Source organism: Emys orbicularis, chromosome 5 (assembly GCF_028017835.1).
Source record: "Emys orbicularis isolate rEmyOrb1 chromosome 5, rEmyOrb1.hap1, whole genome shotgun sequence".
In the NCBI taxonomy this organism is placed as follows: domain Eukaryota; kingdom Metazoa; phylum Chordata; order Testudines; family Emydidae; genus Emys; species Emys orbicularis.
The window spans coordinates 14,790,684-14,809,469 of record NC_088687.1 but is presented as its reverse complement, the minus strand read 5'-3'; the positions used below and the strand labels follow the sequence as shown (position 1 = coordinate 14,809,469).

At 43.9% G+C, this 18,786-nt stretch overlaps 1 protein-coding gene across 1 annotated transcript in view; it reads right to left on the bottom strand.

Moving 5' to 3' along the window:
• Positions 1–17,023, bottom strand: part of SHROOM3 (shroom family member 3) — a 249,595-nt gene extending 232,572 nt beyond the window's left edge. Inside the window, exon 1 of the mRNA XM_065405263.1 lies at positions 16,859–17,023. Coding sequence (XP_065261335.1) covers positions 16,859–17,023 — 165 coding nt within the window. The remainder of the gene's footprint in view (positions 1–16,858) is intronic.
• Between the last annotated feature and the right edge of the window lie 1,763 nt (positions 17,024–18,786).

Sequence of the window (18,786 nt, the reverse complement as noted above, 5' to 3'; positions counted from 1 at the left end):
GGACCCCTTGGGGGTTGGAGAAGAGGGAAACTCAGGTGTGTGAGTTTATAGGAGTATGTTAGAAAACAAAAGCGTTTTCTAACATAGCATATTTAGTGCACTTCCGATATAGCACTGGCAGAGGCAGCCTTAGGCCCATACTACCCATGCCCAGCTCAGCCAAGCCCACTACACACATCACCAGCAGTAGTACCGCAGGCCTGGTTCCAGTGGAGGACAGAGCTTAGCTGAACTTCACACATCTTATTTCACATAGTGTCACCCAGGCAACAGCCATCCCGCCTGGGGCTGTGATCTCCTCCCATCATACACACCAGACAGGGTTGGGCTTGTACAGTAACTGGATGGAAGGCGAATCAGAAGCACTGTGAGGTTTTATAGGAGGTGGAAATCTTTCCTCTAAGTCAGCACTGAAGCCAGTGCCCTGTGCTGGTGTTAGTGGGCACTGGGCAGCTAGAGGGTGCTGAGATTTAGGTGGAGAGGAACACCAAATTCCACCTCAGGTCATTCCATTCTGCTGCCTAAGTTCCCGCCCCAGACAAGCTATCAGTCACTTGCTGTTCCATTGCTGGTTGCACGGTCCTGCCCTATTAAATAGCTGCCATCTTCCACCCAGATTCCCTCCCCATCTGCACCGCAGTGCAGATGGGGAGGGAAATAATGCTTCTATACACAGTCTGAAAGAGCACGTTGGGATTCTTCGGGATGGTGGCAGATCTCCCATTAGCTTCCATCATGCAGGATCGAGCCCTAAATCTCTCCTCTCCCTGCCTCGGAGGACATGGAGTTATAAAAGGTAAGCGATTTGCCCTTGTGATTGTACTGAAGGATTTCTGCTCTACAATATACTGGACTCAGGGACTCTTTGCTGCCACCAAATGGTGATTTACCCAAAGCTTTGGAGAATATGAAACTGAAGAGCTGCAGCAGCAAAATCCTTATAGTTCACTAATGCATTCAGACCAAGGATTCCAGGCTATTTTTTCTGATTATCAGGTTTTAGCTCCTTCTTTAGGATTATTTTCTTCTTTTATAATCAGCAGATCTGAACCCCCACAAGGTTTGGACAGTTCAGATGCATGTTCCACAGCGTTAGGCCTGATCCAAAATCCCAAAGACAAACAGCACTAAAATCTGAGTTCAGATTATCTCAGCTCCAGCTCTAGTTTTTAATTAATGCATTGTTTTCTATTGGCCTCCTCCGATACTTCATGCTCCCTGGTGTGAGCTCCCTGCAAGTGCAGAAGAGTTTTAGAGATTGCCAGAGTCCTCCCTAAAAAACTGTCAGTTCTGCACAAACTCTTATTTTGGGTCTCACTGGGGTGTATTTTATACAAACCGATTCTCCAACTCACTCTCCAGGATCAGCTTAAATCCGAAATCTGGTAAATGTTCAATACACTACAGAAGGGTTTAGTCACTAGGGTGCCCCATCATGGCTGGGCAGAACGTTGCAGCTCTTTCCTCTCCAGCGCCCCTGGCCAACATTCACTCCATTCCTGCAGTGGTTTGCTTCTTCCCATGACCCAGTCCTCTGGGCAGGTTATGTTTTATTTCCACCCTTTCCAGGGTAACAGAAAGTCCAACAAAGACTCTAATGTCCTTACACAGAATCATAGAATATCAGGGTTGGAAGGGACCTCAGGATGTCATCTAGTCCAACCCCTGCTCAAAGCAGGACCAATCCCCAACTAAATCATCCCAGCCAGGGCTTTGTCAAGCCTGACCTTAAAAACCTCTAAGGAAGGAGATTCCACCACCTCCCTAGGTAACCCATGCCAGTGCTTTACCACCCTCCTGGTGAAAAAGTTTTTCCTAATATCCAACCTAAGCCTCTCCCACTGCAACTTGAGACCATTATTCCTTGTTCTGTCATCTGCTACCACTGAGAACAGTCTAGATCCATCCTCTTTGGAAGCCCCTTTCAGGTAGTTGAAAGCAGCTATCAAATCCCCCCTCATTCTTCTCTTCTGCAGACTAAACAATCCCAGTTCCCTCAGCCTCTCCTCATAAGTCATGTGCTCCAGCCCCCTAATCATTTTTGTTGCCCTCCGCTGGACTCTTTCCAATTTTTCCACATCCTTCTTGTAGTGTGGGGCCCAAAACTGGACACAGTACTCCAGATGAGGCCTCACCAATGCCGAATAGAGGGGAATGATCACATCCCTCGATCTGCTGGCAATCCCCCTACTTATACAGCCCAAAAAGCCATTAGCCTTCTTGGCAACAAGGCCACACTGTTGACTCGTATCCAGCTTCTCATCCACTGTAACCCCTAGGTCCTTTTCTGCAGAACTGCTGCCTAGCCATTCGGTCCGTAGTCTGTAGCAGTGCATGGGATTCTTCCGTCCTAAGTGCAGGACTCTGCACTTGTCCTTGTTGAACCTCATCAGATTTGGAATGTATGTACAATTACTTAATCACCTGTATTTCCAGATGCAGACCCCCACCTCCTCTAAATCGTAATATAGGCTTATCTTTTCCAGGGCCATTATTTATAATCGTCATATTTCACCCTGGTGATATGGCCCTTGGCCCTAACTCTTGGCCCCATGGGCCTTACCCAGGGTTTTAAAATCATCCTTATCCCCTTTTGTCTGGGGGCTTCACCTCACCTTCCTAGTGGCTGGTAGAGAAACCCAGGGCCTCCCACTACCCTGGATTGCAGTCCAAGCCAGGCTAAGCAGGTAAGGTCTGCTCCATCAGACACCTTGGTGCTGCCTCCCTGGACTACTTCCAATTATTAGCCTTTCTTTAGGGCTTTTCCACAGCTCATTCCCGGGCGCTCTGTAATGAGCAGTGCCTCCCAGGGCTTCTCCCTGGAAGTCTGGGGCCTACCTTTGTGTCAGGGTCAAACACAGGAACTTGTTCCAGTCTTGTGTCTTCCAAGCATCTCCTCTCCCTAGACTTCATCCTCACTCTGCAGCAACCTTCCTGCTCTCCAGCGGTCTCTCCACCGCCAAGAGGCCGACTGCAGGGTTCTTCTCTCGCCCTGCAGATCCTTTCTCCTCCAGACATCCTCTCTTTATAGCATCGCTCACTGATGCCCAGCTCCTCCCCAGTCTATGCCATCCTCCAGACACCAGGTGCATTAATTGAGCTCTCCAGTTCCAGTGAACTCTTTCCGAGCCAGTATGGAGTCAATACCCCATCGCATAGAAAAGTGTGTCTGGTAGACCCTTCTGTGACTCCTGAGTCCAAGTCAGGACTTAGGCAGAGCCTGTGTAGTGACATCAGGCAGCACAGGCTGTGTTTAGTATTAGAGCTGGAAAGGGGTCCTGTCCGTGTCCAGTAACCTGAATATAGAACGTCCCTGATGTCCATTACAGCTGAGTCCCACCTTCTCTTTGCTCTGAGACACACCACTAAGTGCGTGACCTACTACAGCGGTGACATGAGGCCAAATGACTGAACAGGAAGCAAAAAAGGGCTCAGACTAAGCCCCCCAGATCCAAATGCTCCTGAGCTGTGTGGAAGTTTAATTCCGCAGAGAGAAGCTGTCTTCAATAACAAGGTACCTCTAAGTATGGCTACTGAGCTGGAGAGAAGCACCTGGAAGTCCCTCATCTCTCAATCTGGAGGAAATATTTTTCTGGGGATTCATCTTAACAAATTTACCCTCTGGAAAGGAACATCTGTGATTTGTGTCTGGAGCAGAGGAGCTCTGGATTCACCTGTGTTTTTGTTAATAAGGGAAGTCGAGATATTCCTAATGGGTCAGAGAGGGAAACATTTGTCATGACAAATTGCAGATGGCCTATCTGCACCATCGGGCAACCTGTCTCCAGGCTCAAAAGCTCCCGCTGCCCGTGTTTGTGGTGCATCGGCACCCCAGCGAGCTAGCGCTCGCGTCAGTCAGTCAGCAAGGAAGCCCTGTGTCCGCAAGTGCTAATTCAGCATAGTGGAAGCAAACAGAAGTCTTTTTGTGGCATGGGGGGATTGGCAGCCTAATGGAGGTGGCTGACAATAGAGGCCTTTTCGCTAAGCAATTCTGTTCCTTTGAGAGAAGGTAGGAGATCCTGTCCCCAGAGCTGGCATCAGAAATCGCTAGCAAGGCCCCACTCAGAGCCCTCAGAAAGAGGGGAAAGCGCAGCGGGGACTCTTCCTGTGCTGCACCAAAATTATTTTCCCTCTGCCCTGTAAGTAAATGTCTCTCTCATTCCCATTTTCTAGTGACCTGGGCAATTCCTGGTCCTTAGGGCTAGGGCATGCCCTTTCATACAGGAATGTTGTGAACCCTACTAGCATATTTCATTCTATTTTTAAGCTGTGTGTGGATTTAGTGGTGGTGAAAGGTGCCAGATGGATCACCCTGCAAAATGTGGTCCTCTGCTCATCAACAGAAGAAGCACATCTTCCCTCTGTGTCTCGCATATGTGCTTCAACACACACCTGAAGAAAACCCCTCTAGGGGGAAGAAGGGTGGTTCCTTCTCTGTGCCCAATCTGTTCTTGGCCTCTTTGCTGAGAGTGCAAGGAAGAGTACCAATTAGCCGTATTTTTTAATTTATGGGGACACCCGTCCACTTGAATCTGGACTGAAACCACCGCATGAAATACAACACATTTAAGAGCCTAGCTACACAATCAATAGGATTATTCCCTTTTCCACTGAGTAAAATGAAGAATATATGAAGGAACAATAGAAACTCTCCAGCCAGGCAATACTGTATATTCTTTGTTGCCTTCCTTATACCACGGGCCAGTCCAAAGCAGGTCCCTGGATGTCTACTTACAATACTTCAATCCTGCAAAGTTTTACACCTATGATTAACTTTATACACTGTGACTAGTCCCATTGAAGTCAATGAAGTGAGGACCTGCGGGTCCCAAACCCAGGCCTGCAGGCCGCTGCTGCCTCCATACCACCATCAACAGTTCTATTAGTGCAGTGGTTCCCAAACTAACCATTGCTTGTTCAGGGAAAGCCCCTGGCGGGCCGGGCCGGTTTGTTTACCTTTCGCGTCTGCAGGTTTGGTCGATCGCATCTCCCACTGGCCACAGTTCGCCACTCCAGGCCAATGAGGGCTGCGGGAAGCGGCGGCCAGCACATCCCTCGGCCTGCGCCGCTTCCTGCAGCTCCCATTGGCCTGGAGCGGTGAACCGCGGCCACTGGGAGCTGTGATCGGCCGAACCTGCAGACACGGCAGGTACACAAACCGGCCAAGCCCGCCAGGGGCTTTCCCTGAACCAGCGGCACCCGTAGTTTGGGAACCACTGTACTAGTGACTGGAGAACTGGGAGCCCTAGGGCCTTACGCTCTGCTAAAGGTACGGACCACTGAACCTAGCTGGAGGAACCTGGTACACTATTTAAGCCAGAAAGAGACACAGGAAGTTGTCCATGCAAATGAATGTATTCCTGGCGGCCTGCTACATTGGAGCCTGCCTTCTTGCCTGAGTTCTGCCTTCCTGACTCATCCCTGGTTCCTGCCTTCCTGACCTGCTCTGGTTCTGGCCGTCCTGCCTTTTTCTTAATCCCTGCCCTTGGTCTCTGCCTCCGACTCCAGTTCTGACTTTTGACTTAACTTAGCTCCTACTCCGACCAGGGCGTGCACAGGAATTTCATCCACAAGTACTTGGCTGTGGTGGGGTCACAGAGCTCCTCCAGTTCCCAGACCTCAGAGAGCTCCTTCGGCTCTGGGGCGGTGGCATCGGCACAGAACTCCTCTAGCTCTGGGGCCAGAGGAGCTCGCTCTCCCTCCCTGCCGCAACCCCAGGGCCAGAGGAGTTCTGGGCCCCTGCGGATTATTGGGGTGGCCTGTGCCTGCTTGCACCTCCTTTTACACGTCCCTGACTCCGACCACTAGGTCTGACCACCCAAACCCCAGTCATGACAAATGAGGCTACTCACAACGCATAAAGCTAAGCATTTGCACAGGCCTTTGCACGACTGAAGCCTTATATTGTTGTCATATTATGACTATATAAAAAAAAAAGACACAAAAGCAAGGTACATATAATCCACTTTAAAAACCAGACAAATGTGGGCCCAGTCCTGCAACACTGCTACACTCACATGACACAACTACATATGAGTAGTCTCACTGAAAACTCTAGGGTTACTCAAAAACATGAAGTTACCCACATGCATAATAAGGGTTTGCAGGATCAGGTCCCTGGTACTGTATGTGCACCTGATCCTGCCCCTCTGAAGTTAATGGGAGCTCTTCCATTAACTGCAGTGGGCATAGGTCAGATTTCATATGAATAAACATTAGGGCTGTCGATTGATCACAGTTAACTCACACGATTAACTCAAAAAAAATTAATCGCAATTAAAAAAATTAATTGCGATTAATTGCAGTTTTAATCGCACTGTTAAACGATAGAATCCCAATTGAAATTTATTAAATATTTTTGGATGTTTTTCTACATATTCAAATATATTGATTTCAATTACAACACAGTATACAAAGTAGATAATGCTCACTTTATATTATTATTTTTTATTACAAATATTTGCACTGTAAAAATGCAAACAAAAGAAATAGTATTTTTCAATTCACCTCATACGACAGGGGTGGGCAAACTACGGCCCAGGGGGCCGCATCCGGCCCTTCAGACGTTTTAATCTGGCCCTTGAGCTCCTGCCAGGGAGCGGGGTTGGGGGCTTGCTCCGCACAGCTCCTGGAAACAGCAGCACGTCCCGCCTCCGGCTCCTACGCGTAGGGAAAGCCTGGGGGCTCCGCACGCTGCCCCCGCCACAAGCGCTGCCCCCGCAGCTCCCATTGGCCAGCAAATGGGGCCAATGGGAGCTGCAGGGGCGGTGCCTGCAGACAGGGCAGTGCACAGAGCCACCTGGCTGCACCTCCGCGTAGGAGCCAGAGTGGGGGACATACTGCTGCTTCCGGGAACTGCTTGAGGTAAGTGCCGCCCAGAGCCTGCACCCCTGACCCCCTCCCGTTCCCCAACCCCTTGCCCCAGCCCTGATCCCCCTCCCACCCTCCGAACCCCTCGGTCCCACCTTCCTGCATCCCAGAGCCCTCACCCCCCCCCCCCACCCGCACCCCAACCCCCTGCTCCAGCCCGGAGCCCCCTCCCGCATCCTGAACTCCTAATTTCTGACCCCACCCTGAAGCCTGCACCCCCAGCCAGAGCCCTCACCCCCTCCCGCACCCCAACCCCCAATTTTGTGAGCATTCATGGCCCACCATACAATTTCCATACCCAGATATAGCCCTCAGGCCAAAAAGTTTGCCCACCCCTGTCATACAAGTACTGTAGTGCATTCTCTTTGTCATGTAAGTGCAACTTACAAAAGTAGAATGTTTTTGTTATATAAATGAACTCAAAAACAAAACAATGTAAAACTTTAGAGCATACAAGTCCACTCACCTACTTCTTGTTCAGCCACTCGCTAAGACATACAAGTTTGTTTACATTTACAGGAGACAATGCTGCCCGCTTTTGGTTTACAATGGCACCAGAAAGTGAGAACAGGCGTTCGCATGGCACTTTTGTAGCCAGCATTGCAAGGTATGCTAAACATTCGTCTGCCCCTTCATACTTCGGCCACCATTCCAGGGGACAGGCTTCCATGCTGATGTTGCTCATTGAAAAAATAATGCATTAATTAAATTTGTGACTAAACTCCTTGGGGGGAGAATTGTATGTCTCCTACTCTGTTTTACCCGCAGTCTGCCATATATTTCATCTAAATCAGCTGATGAGAGAATCAATTTGCTGACTAAGTGGTTAAAGTTTTCTGCATTGGTTAAGGTGTTTCAAGCATCTGCAGATCTAGGAATCTGGACATACACTAACATGTTTTCTCCTGTTAAAAGTTAACATACAGAAAGATGGAAAAATCTGTATGTGTGTTAATTCATTTGAAAGATGGATAATTTCAATGCAGCTTCTTTCCAAAGACCAGTCCTCTAAACAAGGCATAATATTCTTCTTGGCTAGCAGTGGGACAACAGCCAAAGCTTTGGAGCAAGGTTGAGAAACCAATGAGACTTAGTCTCCCTTTTGTGTTGTTTTTGAGATAAAAAGCAGCTTTGTCAATCAAAACTGTATGTGAGGGGTTTTGAAGTAGAAGAGTGGTCTTGACATGCCCCCCGAAGCAGTTAATATTTCTCGTTTGTGTGGGTTTTGAGAATGATTCTGTCAATCAACCTCTGTATTTGGATCTATTCACCGTTTCTTCCCAGCTATTCAAAGACATAAAAACTCTCTTGAGGTGAAGGGGCAAAAGAGCTTGGTGGGGAGAGAAAAAAGTCTCTCTACAGCAAGCCAAACTTCATGCTGAACTTTCTAAGCGGAGTGAACTTTGCAAGCTCTCAGGCCTCATAATCCAATGTAAATCTCAAGGAAAACGTATACTATTCACCACTGGCAAAGATTCCTTGTTACTTATCCTTGTTCATTACTCAGATCTGTTTTCTGGCATAAAATTACTTCACAAAAGATTATTATTAGGACCCTGTCTGTTTAAACAGTGTTTAAAAATATTTGCTATAGTGTAAAAGGATTATAAATAAAAAGCAGCCAAAAACAGTACCTCCAGTACAAACCTTGCTGTATTAGGGTGTGAGGGTGGTTTGAATTCAAATCCTCCATTATGACCCCAGCCTCCAAATACTGCTTTGGTGCCTGTTCCTATTTTCTGGGTCATATTTCAAATCCTGTTAATAAAGCTGTTGCAAGAGGACTGAAAGTCGCACGAGACTTGCTCGTGGTGGAAATCTCACTAAATCAGTGGCTCTTGATTTCTGCCTTTTGGGGCTAAAAAAAATCTCACAAGAAGAGCAAACAAGATCTCACTGTGTTGAATGTGAACTTGATTTGCCCTGACTTGGTCTCCAGACCAAGCCAATACATTAAACCCAATCCAGATCCACACTACTTTCTTAGTCCCATTCTAGCTGTGAGATCAATATCGCAAGAGTAAAAGCATCTGAATATTTCTATGTGGCAAAGATAGTCAAGCTGGGCGTGGGGAACAGCCTTATTCATTTCCCCTTGGCTTGCTACAGGAATTTTTAATGGAATGTAATTTAATAACATTGTTTGGTGCATCCTAGAGCCATGCGTGATCTATTTCTGCAATCTCCTTGGTACACACAGACCTTTAGAAACGTAAGGTGATGTAGGCCTCTGAAATGCCCATTTATTTTAAACTCAGTGTTCATGTAATTAACAAGAGGGCTGTTTCTCTTGCTAGGGATTAAGGCATCTGAGACGTTCTTTCTTGGCTAGTAGTTATATGGGAACATTTTTCACATGCTGTGCGGTAGCTCATCCATTCCCTTAGCTCAAAAGCATAGGTCACTGACAGGGTCTTTGTGCCAGAAACACGAGACAAACCCCGAGGTTTACCTCCCAGCAGGGTTGTAGGAAGCAATAAAAGTTTAATAATAATAGGGATAGCCTGGGAGAGAGCATGGGAAATAATCTTGAATACTAGCAAGAGCTTTAGCCCATATTAAGGGCCTGATCCAGCTCCTGTTGAAGCTGATAGATGTCTTTCCATGGACTTTAATGGAAACTAGATTGGGCCCTTATCCATGAGGGTCCTGTGCCTATGCTGCTTCTAACACTTTCGTTTAAGAAGCCTCTCTCTGTCCTCACTTGAGTGAGCTCATAGTGCATTTAGCGACACATAATGAGAATCGTTCTATCAGCCTTGTCAGACCCAAACCCAAAAGGACATTCTGGACCTCAGCTGGCCGGCTGACAGACTTTTCCAAGTCTTCGCCTTTGATCCGGCTCCAAATTCTGTAACATTTTGATCAAAGGACTCACAGAGTCAGCATTCTCCCATTAGGTCAGTTCCTGGAGTCTATCAGTCTTTCCCACTCTGACATCCAGATGGCTTCTAAGTGAAATTAAATGGTCTCAAGCACCAAGAGGCAAAGATTCTTTGCTAAGCCTGGCATTTTATTTTTAAACTCTCATGACTCTCTACAAAAGATTATTTTAAAACTGTTTGTTAACCTTTCTGTAGGTCTTGATTTGCTAAAGAGAAGGAATCACTTCTCCTATTAAAGGAGCTGAAGTTGGCACATTCAAGAAGCTGCAAATCCTTCATCTTGGCAGAGGATTAGACTAGCAGACCCTTGTAGTCCCTTTTAACCCTATGGTTCTACGATTCTAAGATGGACATACTGTCCTTGGCATGAGAGCTAGAGATACCAGGACACTGACTATACTTTTACTCTCTAAACGTTTGTGTGTTCTCATTCTTCTACCATTTGTTTGGGTTTATTTTATTTATTTTTATGCCCAACCACAGAATAACTTTCCTCCATGTTATTAGACATAGTACTTTTTAATTTTTTCCCTATCTTTCAGTACACACCAGTGAGTGAGACATTGAGTCCTAGATTAATAGACTTTAAGCCAGTGAAGGGACTGTCATGATCATCTAGTTTGACGTCCTGCATAACATAGGCCGTGATGGTTACACAGTAATATATTTTGGTGCTGTCTGTAACACAGCAAATCTTCAGAAATGGAGTCTTGTGTGAGGAAGCAGAAAGATAGAACAGTAAGAGCAACAAGTGGAGAGCAATAATTCAATATTTATTTGGGCTGTCAAGCGATTAAAAAAATTAATCACAATTAATCACACAATTAAAATTAATCGCAATTAATCATGTAATTAATCGCTCTGTTAAACAATAATAGAATACAATTTATTTTAATATTTTTTGATGTTTTCTACATTTTCAAATATATTATTTTAATTACAACACAGAATACAAAATGTACGGTACTTCACTTTAAATTTATTTTTTATTATAAATGTTTTCACTGTAAAAAAACAAAAGAAATAGTATTTTTCAATTCCCCCATTACAAGTACTGTAGTGCAATCTCTTTATCATGAAAGCTGAACTTACAAATGTAGAAATATGTACAAAAAATAACTGCATTCAAAAATAAAATAATGTAAAACTTTAGAGCCTACAAGTCCACTCAGTCCTACTTCTTTTTCAGCCAATCGCTCAGACAAACAAGTTTGTCTACATTTGCAGGAGATAAGGCTGCTCACTTCTTGTTTACAATGTCACCTGAAAGTGAGAACAGGTGTTCACATAGCACTGTTGTAGCCAGCGTCGCATGATATTTACATGCCAGATATGCTAAATGTCCCTTAATGCTTCAACCACCATTCCAGAGGACATGTGTCCATGCCGATGACGGGTTCTGCTCAATAACAATTCAAAATAGTGTGAACCAACACATGTTCATTTCATCATCTGAGTCAGATGCCACCAGCAAAAGATTGGTTTTCTTTTTTGGTGGGTCGGGTTCTGTAATTTCTGCATCATAGTGTTGTTCTTTTAAGACTTCTGAAAGCATGCTCCACACCTCATCCCTCTCAGATTTTGGAAGGCACTTCAGATTTTTAAATCTTGGGTCGAGTGCTGTAGCTATCTTTAGAAATCTCACATTGGTATTTTCTTTGCGTTTTGTCAGATCTGCAGTGAAAGTGTTCTTAAAACGAACAACATGGGCTGAGTCATCATCCGAGGCTGCTATAACATGAAATATATGGCAGAATGCGGGTAAAACAGCGCAAGAGGCATACAATTCTCCCCTAAGGAGTTTGGTCACAAATTTCATTAATGCATTATTTTTTTAACGAGTGTCATCAGCATGGAAGCATGTCCTCTGGAATGGTGGCCGAAGCATGAAGGGGCATACAAATATTTAGCATATCTGGCATGTAAATACCTTGCAATACCGGCTACAAAAGTACCATGCAAACGCCTGTTCTCACTTTCAGGTGACATTGTAAACAAGAAGCGGGCAGCATTACCTCCCGTAAATGTAAACAAACTTGTTTGTCTTAGCAGTTGGCTGAACAAGAAGTAGGACTGAGTGGACTTGTAGGCTCTAAAGTTTTACAGTGCTTTGTTTTTGAGTGCAGTTATGTAATAAAAAAAATCTACATTTGTAGGTTGCACTTTCATGATAAAGAGAATTCACTACAGTACTTGTATGAGGTGAACTGAAAAATACTATTTCCTTTATCATTTTTACAGTGCAAGCATTTGTAATAAAAAATAATATAAAGTGAGCACTGTACACTTTGTATTCTCTGTTGTAAATGTATTTGAAAATGTAGAAAAACATCCAAAATATTTAATAAATTTCAATTGGTATTCTATTGTTTAACAGTGCAATTAAAACTGCGATTAATCACAATTAAATTTTTTATTCATGATTAATTTTTATTAGCGAACTGTGATTAATCAACAGCCCTAATTAAAAGATACCCAACAGCCATCTACAGATTACTGGGCTGCAGATGGATGCCCACTAACTGACTGAGTTAGTTTCAAAGGCCCAGATCTCCAAAGATATTGATCTCAGTGGAAGTTAGAGCCTAAATAGCTTTGAGGATCTAGGCCAAGGTGTTTAGTTAAAGTATTTTCCAGTGTCTGTAGGACATGTGGAGGGGTTTGGGGGATGGGGCCTTAGCCCCAATGTTTTCTCTTAAAAGATTTGGACCTGATCCTAAATTCCTTGCACACTGAAAATTCCCATTGCCTTTGGGCCAATGCTTGGCTCACACCATGCCGGTGTAAAGAACTGCCTTTCCATGGTGTGCAGTACTGAGAGGCAGAGAGCTTGTATTTATGCTTCTGGACCTTTCTTAAGCTCACCGATATACCTTCCCCTCAGTCATAGTTTCAAAGGCTCTCTTAGGTGAGATCACCAACTGAGTGATACTTACAGGACCAAAACAATTATGAATTACTGATGACTACAAATATAACATGTCTTATGTCATCCATGATTGTTTAACTGGTAGTAGATTGGGTAATGAGAGAGACCATAGAATAACCAAGAGGTGTACAATAGGCTTTCACACAGAAGTTAGAGACCTTGACTGTGCAGATATCAACTTACTATCCTATACCCACATAGATATGCAAGCCAAAACAAATTATTTCCAGGCCAATACATAATTAGTAGGGTTGAATATCAACACCGAGAAAACACAAACCAGGAGAATCAACACACAACAGGAAACGCCAATAACACTTTCTGGGACTGACACAGAAGGGGTCCAATGTTTCACTTCTCTTGGCAGCATTGTAAGTACAACAGGTAGAACAAAGACCTGAAAACCAGTTATAGAGTCATAGAGTTTAAGGGCACAAGGGACCATCAGATCATCTAGTCTGTCTTCTTGTATATCACAGGCCACCAACACCCCACACTAAACCCAACAACCAAAATAAGACCAAGGTATTACAGCCCACAGGCGACAAGACTATTATGTGCCACAGGCAGAGAATAGGAAAGATCAAGGTGTACCAGTGCCTGAGGCCTCCAAAATGGCAAGAAATGATTAACTGAGAGATACCCAGATAATCCTGGCAAGTGACCCACACCCACATACTGCAGAGGAAGGTGAAAAGCCCCCAAGATCACTGCCAATCTGACCTGGAGGGAAAATTCCTTCCTGACCACCTCACCTATGGCGATCAGTTAGACCCTCAATATGTGAGCAAGAACCAGCCAGCCAAGCACCTGAGAGAGATAATGCTTAGTGCTACCTCAGAGTTCTGGCCCTCCCCATCCAATGTCCCATCTCCAGCCATGGCCATCCCTGATGCTTCAGGAGAAGGAGATGTTAAAAAAAGAAAAACAGAATACACTGGGGGTGGGGAAGTCCTGAACCCCTGAAGCATGAACCTGTAGGAACATAAGACATAAACTGGGAGTGAGCCTTTGTAACTCTAAAGCCAAATCAGGAGAAACAGAAATCTTGCCCTCTAAACTAAACTTTGACTATTTAACACCATTGCAAAGCCAGTCTTACTATATGGTGCTGACACTTGGAGACTTATTAAGATCTTACTGTCTAAACTTCAAGTTTTCATAAACAGCTGCCTTAGACAAATCCACAATATCAGATGGCCAGAAAAAAATCACAAACAAAGAACTCTGCAGGAGGACGAAAGAGAAGCCAATAGGACAGGAAATTATAGAACAAAATTGGAGATGGCTAGGACACACATAGAGGAAAGATCCAATACCATAACAAGTCAGGCATTGGACTGAAACCCCTCCCGGGCAACAGGCAACAAGCTAGCTAAAGGATAACATGGAAATGCACAACAGAAGCAGCATAGAAAGCTATCAACATGACCTGCTAAGACCTGCAGCAGGAGACTGGCAAAAAATAGACTGCATGGAATAGAGAGGCATGAGAAATAGAGACAAGTATCACATGTGAGCGGATTTGCCAACTATCAAATATTCCATGACCTTTTAATTGTGTTACATGGAGATAACAGGACATAGAATAATAGCTGGTAAGATCATGCTGCAAACTTTCAGAGACTTCAGGTTACATGGTCACTGAAATCCAGATTCTCATGTACACTTTGCACCACTCTGGCAGTGTCAAGGGACCTTAATGTGGGTGTAAATGTACCTTACTTGCCAGACCAGTGTAAACAGGCCACAGTGTAAATGAGAATCAGGCCTTAAATCTGAATTACCACTCATTTAAGTTCTTAACCTGCCTCCATGCCCCACTTTTCTCTAGTTTTTACAGATCAGCAATACTACTGCTAGACTAAATTCTGCTCATCTTGTCACCGTACTTACATGAGTGGTCCCATTCATTCCAATGGGACTTCTTCGGTGAGTAAGTCAGGTGGTCAAGATTTGACCTATACAGTGTTTTCATTTATTATTCCCAACAGTTCCTAATAGCTCTACAGTATAATCTGGATCGGTCAAAGAATAAAGAATTATGTATTATCTAGGTCAAAAAGCTTTCTAGGTAGCTAACATGAATTCACTATCTGCTATTCAGAGTGAATTGTGAACACAGATATGTTACATAGCTATAATGTATTAATCTATATAACCAGATTGGTTTTCAGCTGAAACTGGAAGCAAACAAAACAAAACAAAACCCATGCTTTGCACAATTTCCAGAGAGTAAAACTCATATGGAAGCTGGCAAGCTAGCATCTATGCCACTGATGCATGAACAGAGGCACAAAAATTAGTGACAGCGCAAGCGAGGCTGTAGCTACAAGTTAAAAAAACAAAATACAAATTTTTGCAGTGTTGTTTTAGGGAAGGAAGGCACAAGTCATACAGCTGCCAGTGGCCTCATGCACACTCCAGGCATGTTTGACATTCAGGGGGCTGGTTGCCGAGGAAACCAAATCCCACAGACTCATTAATGCTCCACAGCAAGAGCCATCTCTGTCTCATTTAAGAAAAGTTATTGAACTTTGTATGTTGTGGGAAGATAGTTCAGGATTAAAAGCAAAACCTGCTTTCACCACAACAGTAAAAACATTCTCATGCCCAAAGCTGAAAATCTGACACTGCAATATTAGTCCCTAATGTGCAAAAAGTAAAATATAATGTATTGACTCAGTGATGTGATGTTTTGCTTTATGTGTCTGTCCCAAGTTGTCTCTATTTAATGATTGCTCTACAGGAAAGGGGGGGATGTTCATTTAAAGCTAAGAACCAGTTCAAGTTGGGAACGTTTATGTGAAAGTCCCAATCCCACAATCCTTGCTCATGTGACTAAAGGGGAAATGAATTGATGGGAACTCATTGATTTCAATGGAGCGACTCATGTGAGTGAGGGCTGCAGGATCACGTCTAAATGGAATAGATCCAGAGTGCCAGAGTTTTCTTTTAGCTGCCATTGGTTTTGATCCTCTGAGTTTCTAGAGCCCACAAGTCCCATCCTATATAACGAAATTAGATTAAATAATTATACATATGCATACAAACTCAAACACACACCCGAAAGGTCCATTCTTTACATTATGTATATACACATATACATGCTATTGCCAATAGCCTAGCAGAGATTTGAGAACCACAAAAGGTACATTTTTCTAAAGCATTTAAGTCCCATTTTCAAAAGTGACTTTGGCACTTGTGAGTCTGTCTCACTGAGAGTGAATAGGACTTAGGCCCTCAGGGACAGATTTTTAAAGGTATTTAGGCACATAAAGATTCAGATAGGTGCCTAAGGGGATTTTTACTTTTGAATATCTCATGAGACACTCATCTAAATATTTAGGTGCCAAACCCTATTGACTTTCAATGGGATTTAGGCTCTTAAGTGCTCAAGTCCCTTTTGAAAATGGGACCTAAGTGCTTTTGAAAATGTTACCCTAAATATAGTTGCCATCTATGCGATCAGTTACCTGTAAGTTCATATTGCATTCCTGAACAATAGTAATTTAATTCCAGAAGTACCACATTTCATAGGTATTTAGTAAATAGGAGAATGCTGGGGTGGATTTTTAAAAATTGCTATGTATATGTATACTTTCTGTGTGTGTGAGAATAGTCACACAGGTGTATGCATATGTATATTTATATACACATACATACCCAGAACTATTTACTACACTTTTCTATTTTTTCCCCTTCAGTTCTGATTAGCTGAAACAATATCATGTGACCTAAAATGTTTTCTCGCTAGTCAATTCACAAAAGCAGGTAACGGCTCACTGAACATGCTCAGATGCACCATGATTTCATGGTACAAGATGGCTGGTGCAGCACACAAAAAGAAGATTCACCCGCTTGCATTTTAAAAGAAACTATGATAAAATGAATAGAGCCTCTTTCTGAAAGCAATAGTTCCTGTCTTTTGGACAGGAAAGTTACTTTGATAGCTTAACAATGCCCTTAGACTTCAGGCATTACAATCAACAAAAGGATGTCCTGGACACCTAGGGATGTCAATAGGAGCTAGAAGTGCTCAGCACTTGCCAGGATCAGTCCAAACCCAGGAACAATTCCACCATGCAGGAGGCAATATTTTACAAATATTGCCCTGGAAACCAGGCATTTCTGCTAACTTCTTTGCATCCTGATTTAAAACAAACAAAAGTACCTTGGAGATGATTAATGGTTCCCCATGCTCCAGTCCGCCTTTCAGAGTGAATCCCCATGGAGCTCCTCCTTGAAGCAACACCTCCAGATAAATGTATCTTTCTTTATAGGTTATGCTGGATTCTGAAGAGGCTATGCCAGTGGCAGTATTGTCTAGCATCCTCATCTTTATAATCACATACTCATTCAGCCACAAATCCCACTGAAGCAATCACAGAAGAACAAGTTGAACTGCCCCCAAGTCCACTACGAGTCATCCTTAAGCATGTGAAACCCTGGGCTGTTTGGGGAGAGGCTTCTGACACAGCAAGTTTCTCTTCTGAGTTGAAGTCCAGGGTCCTGTGTTGGAAAGTCTTCACGCCAGCATTTCAGCACGTTGCTTTTCCTTCAGAACTCACTGAGTCCTTGCCGGCATTTCAGTATTGTGTCTTTCCCATCCTAAGTACTCCTTGGCAGGATACCTTTCTGAAAATTATTCTTCCTGCCCTTACCATTTCAAACCTGTGTGTTTTACGTAAATTGGACAAAAGAAAAAAAACTATGTAGGTTTATAACCACTGGCCAGTAAATTGCCAAAATCCGAACGAATGCTTCATTTGTGATTGATTATCAGTCTTTTCTTCCTTTCTGTGTGTGATTTACCATTATAATGGCCTTTTTGCCTCAGTCCATTGCACTAAAAGAATGAAAGCGTCTTCTCCCTCTCGCTCCCTCTCTCCTGCTCACTTCACAATTTTCTGACTTGTCAAAAAGAAAAAAAAAAACGAGGGGGGAGAAAGCCCAGACCAAAAAAGTATTTCCGTGTGGTTTTAAACTTGAAATAACTTCCCATGTCTTGAATTAAAAAGAACTAGAGTCTACAGGGCAAACAGGAAAGGCAGGTGAAATTAATCCCTTGAAAAAATGTTAAGATGATAACTGAGTTCTTTTCACTTTCCGGGCTTTCCCAGATGATCTGCCAAAGTTGCAGCAGCTACTGCTGCTCAGAGGGAGAGCGGGGAAGTGAGAGTAAGCTGGATTAAGGCAAGGGGAGGCAATGCTGCCCATTTCTGCACAGCAAGCATGGAGCTATGGAATGCAGGGTGCCGGATCTGGTGCTCCCATTTCCATTGGCGCCAGGTTCGTATAATTTTTGGTGGTGCCGAGAACGGGTCCAAGTCCCGCCTCCCCCACACCTGCCTTGTAAGCCGATCTATATTTTTTAAAATAATGTAAAAATGGACTGGAAACAGTAAGCGTTTAGTTTACCTATGGCTTGTCATGCAGGAGGGGGACAGTCTGACCCAGAGTGATTTCTGATATGTTTACATATTAGTAGCTTCTCTGTGACAAGACCTCAGTTGTGAATTCGCTGGGAGCTAGTGATTGGATATTACATCATCAAAATGCACAGCCCACCAACCTGAAAATGGCTCCGGATGATCAGGACCAAATTCTCACTTAGTTCCACCAGCTGCAAATCCTGTGTAACCTCACTGAAGTCATGGCGAGAACTACTGTTAAACAGGTAGAAAAGTGAGATAAGATCAAATAGTTACCTGCAGTTGGTTTGTTGCCTTTGGAGCAGCCAGAATCACATCAACATTTGGATCTTGCTCCCTTGTTAATGCAGCTGTGTATAATTTAAGCTGTAAAATTTCACTCTAAAAGAATGACAATTCTTGAGATATTAGAGAGACAAGGTAATATCTTTTACTGGACCCACTTCTGTTGGTGAGAGAGACACACTCAGGAAGAAGAGCTCTGTGTAAGCTCGAAAGCTGTTCTCTCTCGCCTTCGGAAAGTATTACCTCACCCACTTTGTCTCTCTAATATCCAGGGACCAACATGACTACAACAACACTGCATACAATTCTTGAGATATGCAGAAATACCTAGCAACCCAGAGATCTGATTTCCACAACAATGTGTAGGTGTGGGCAAACATGC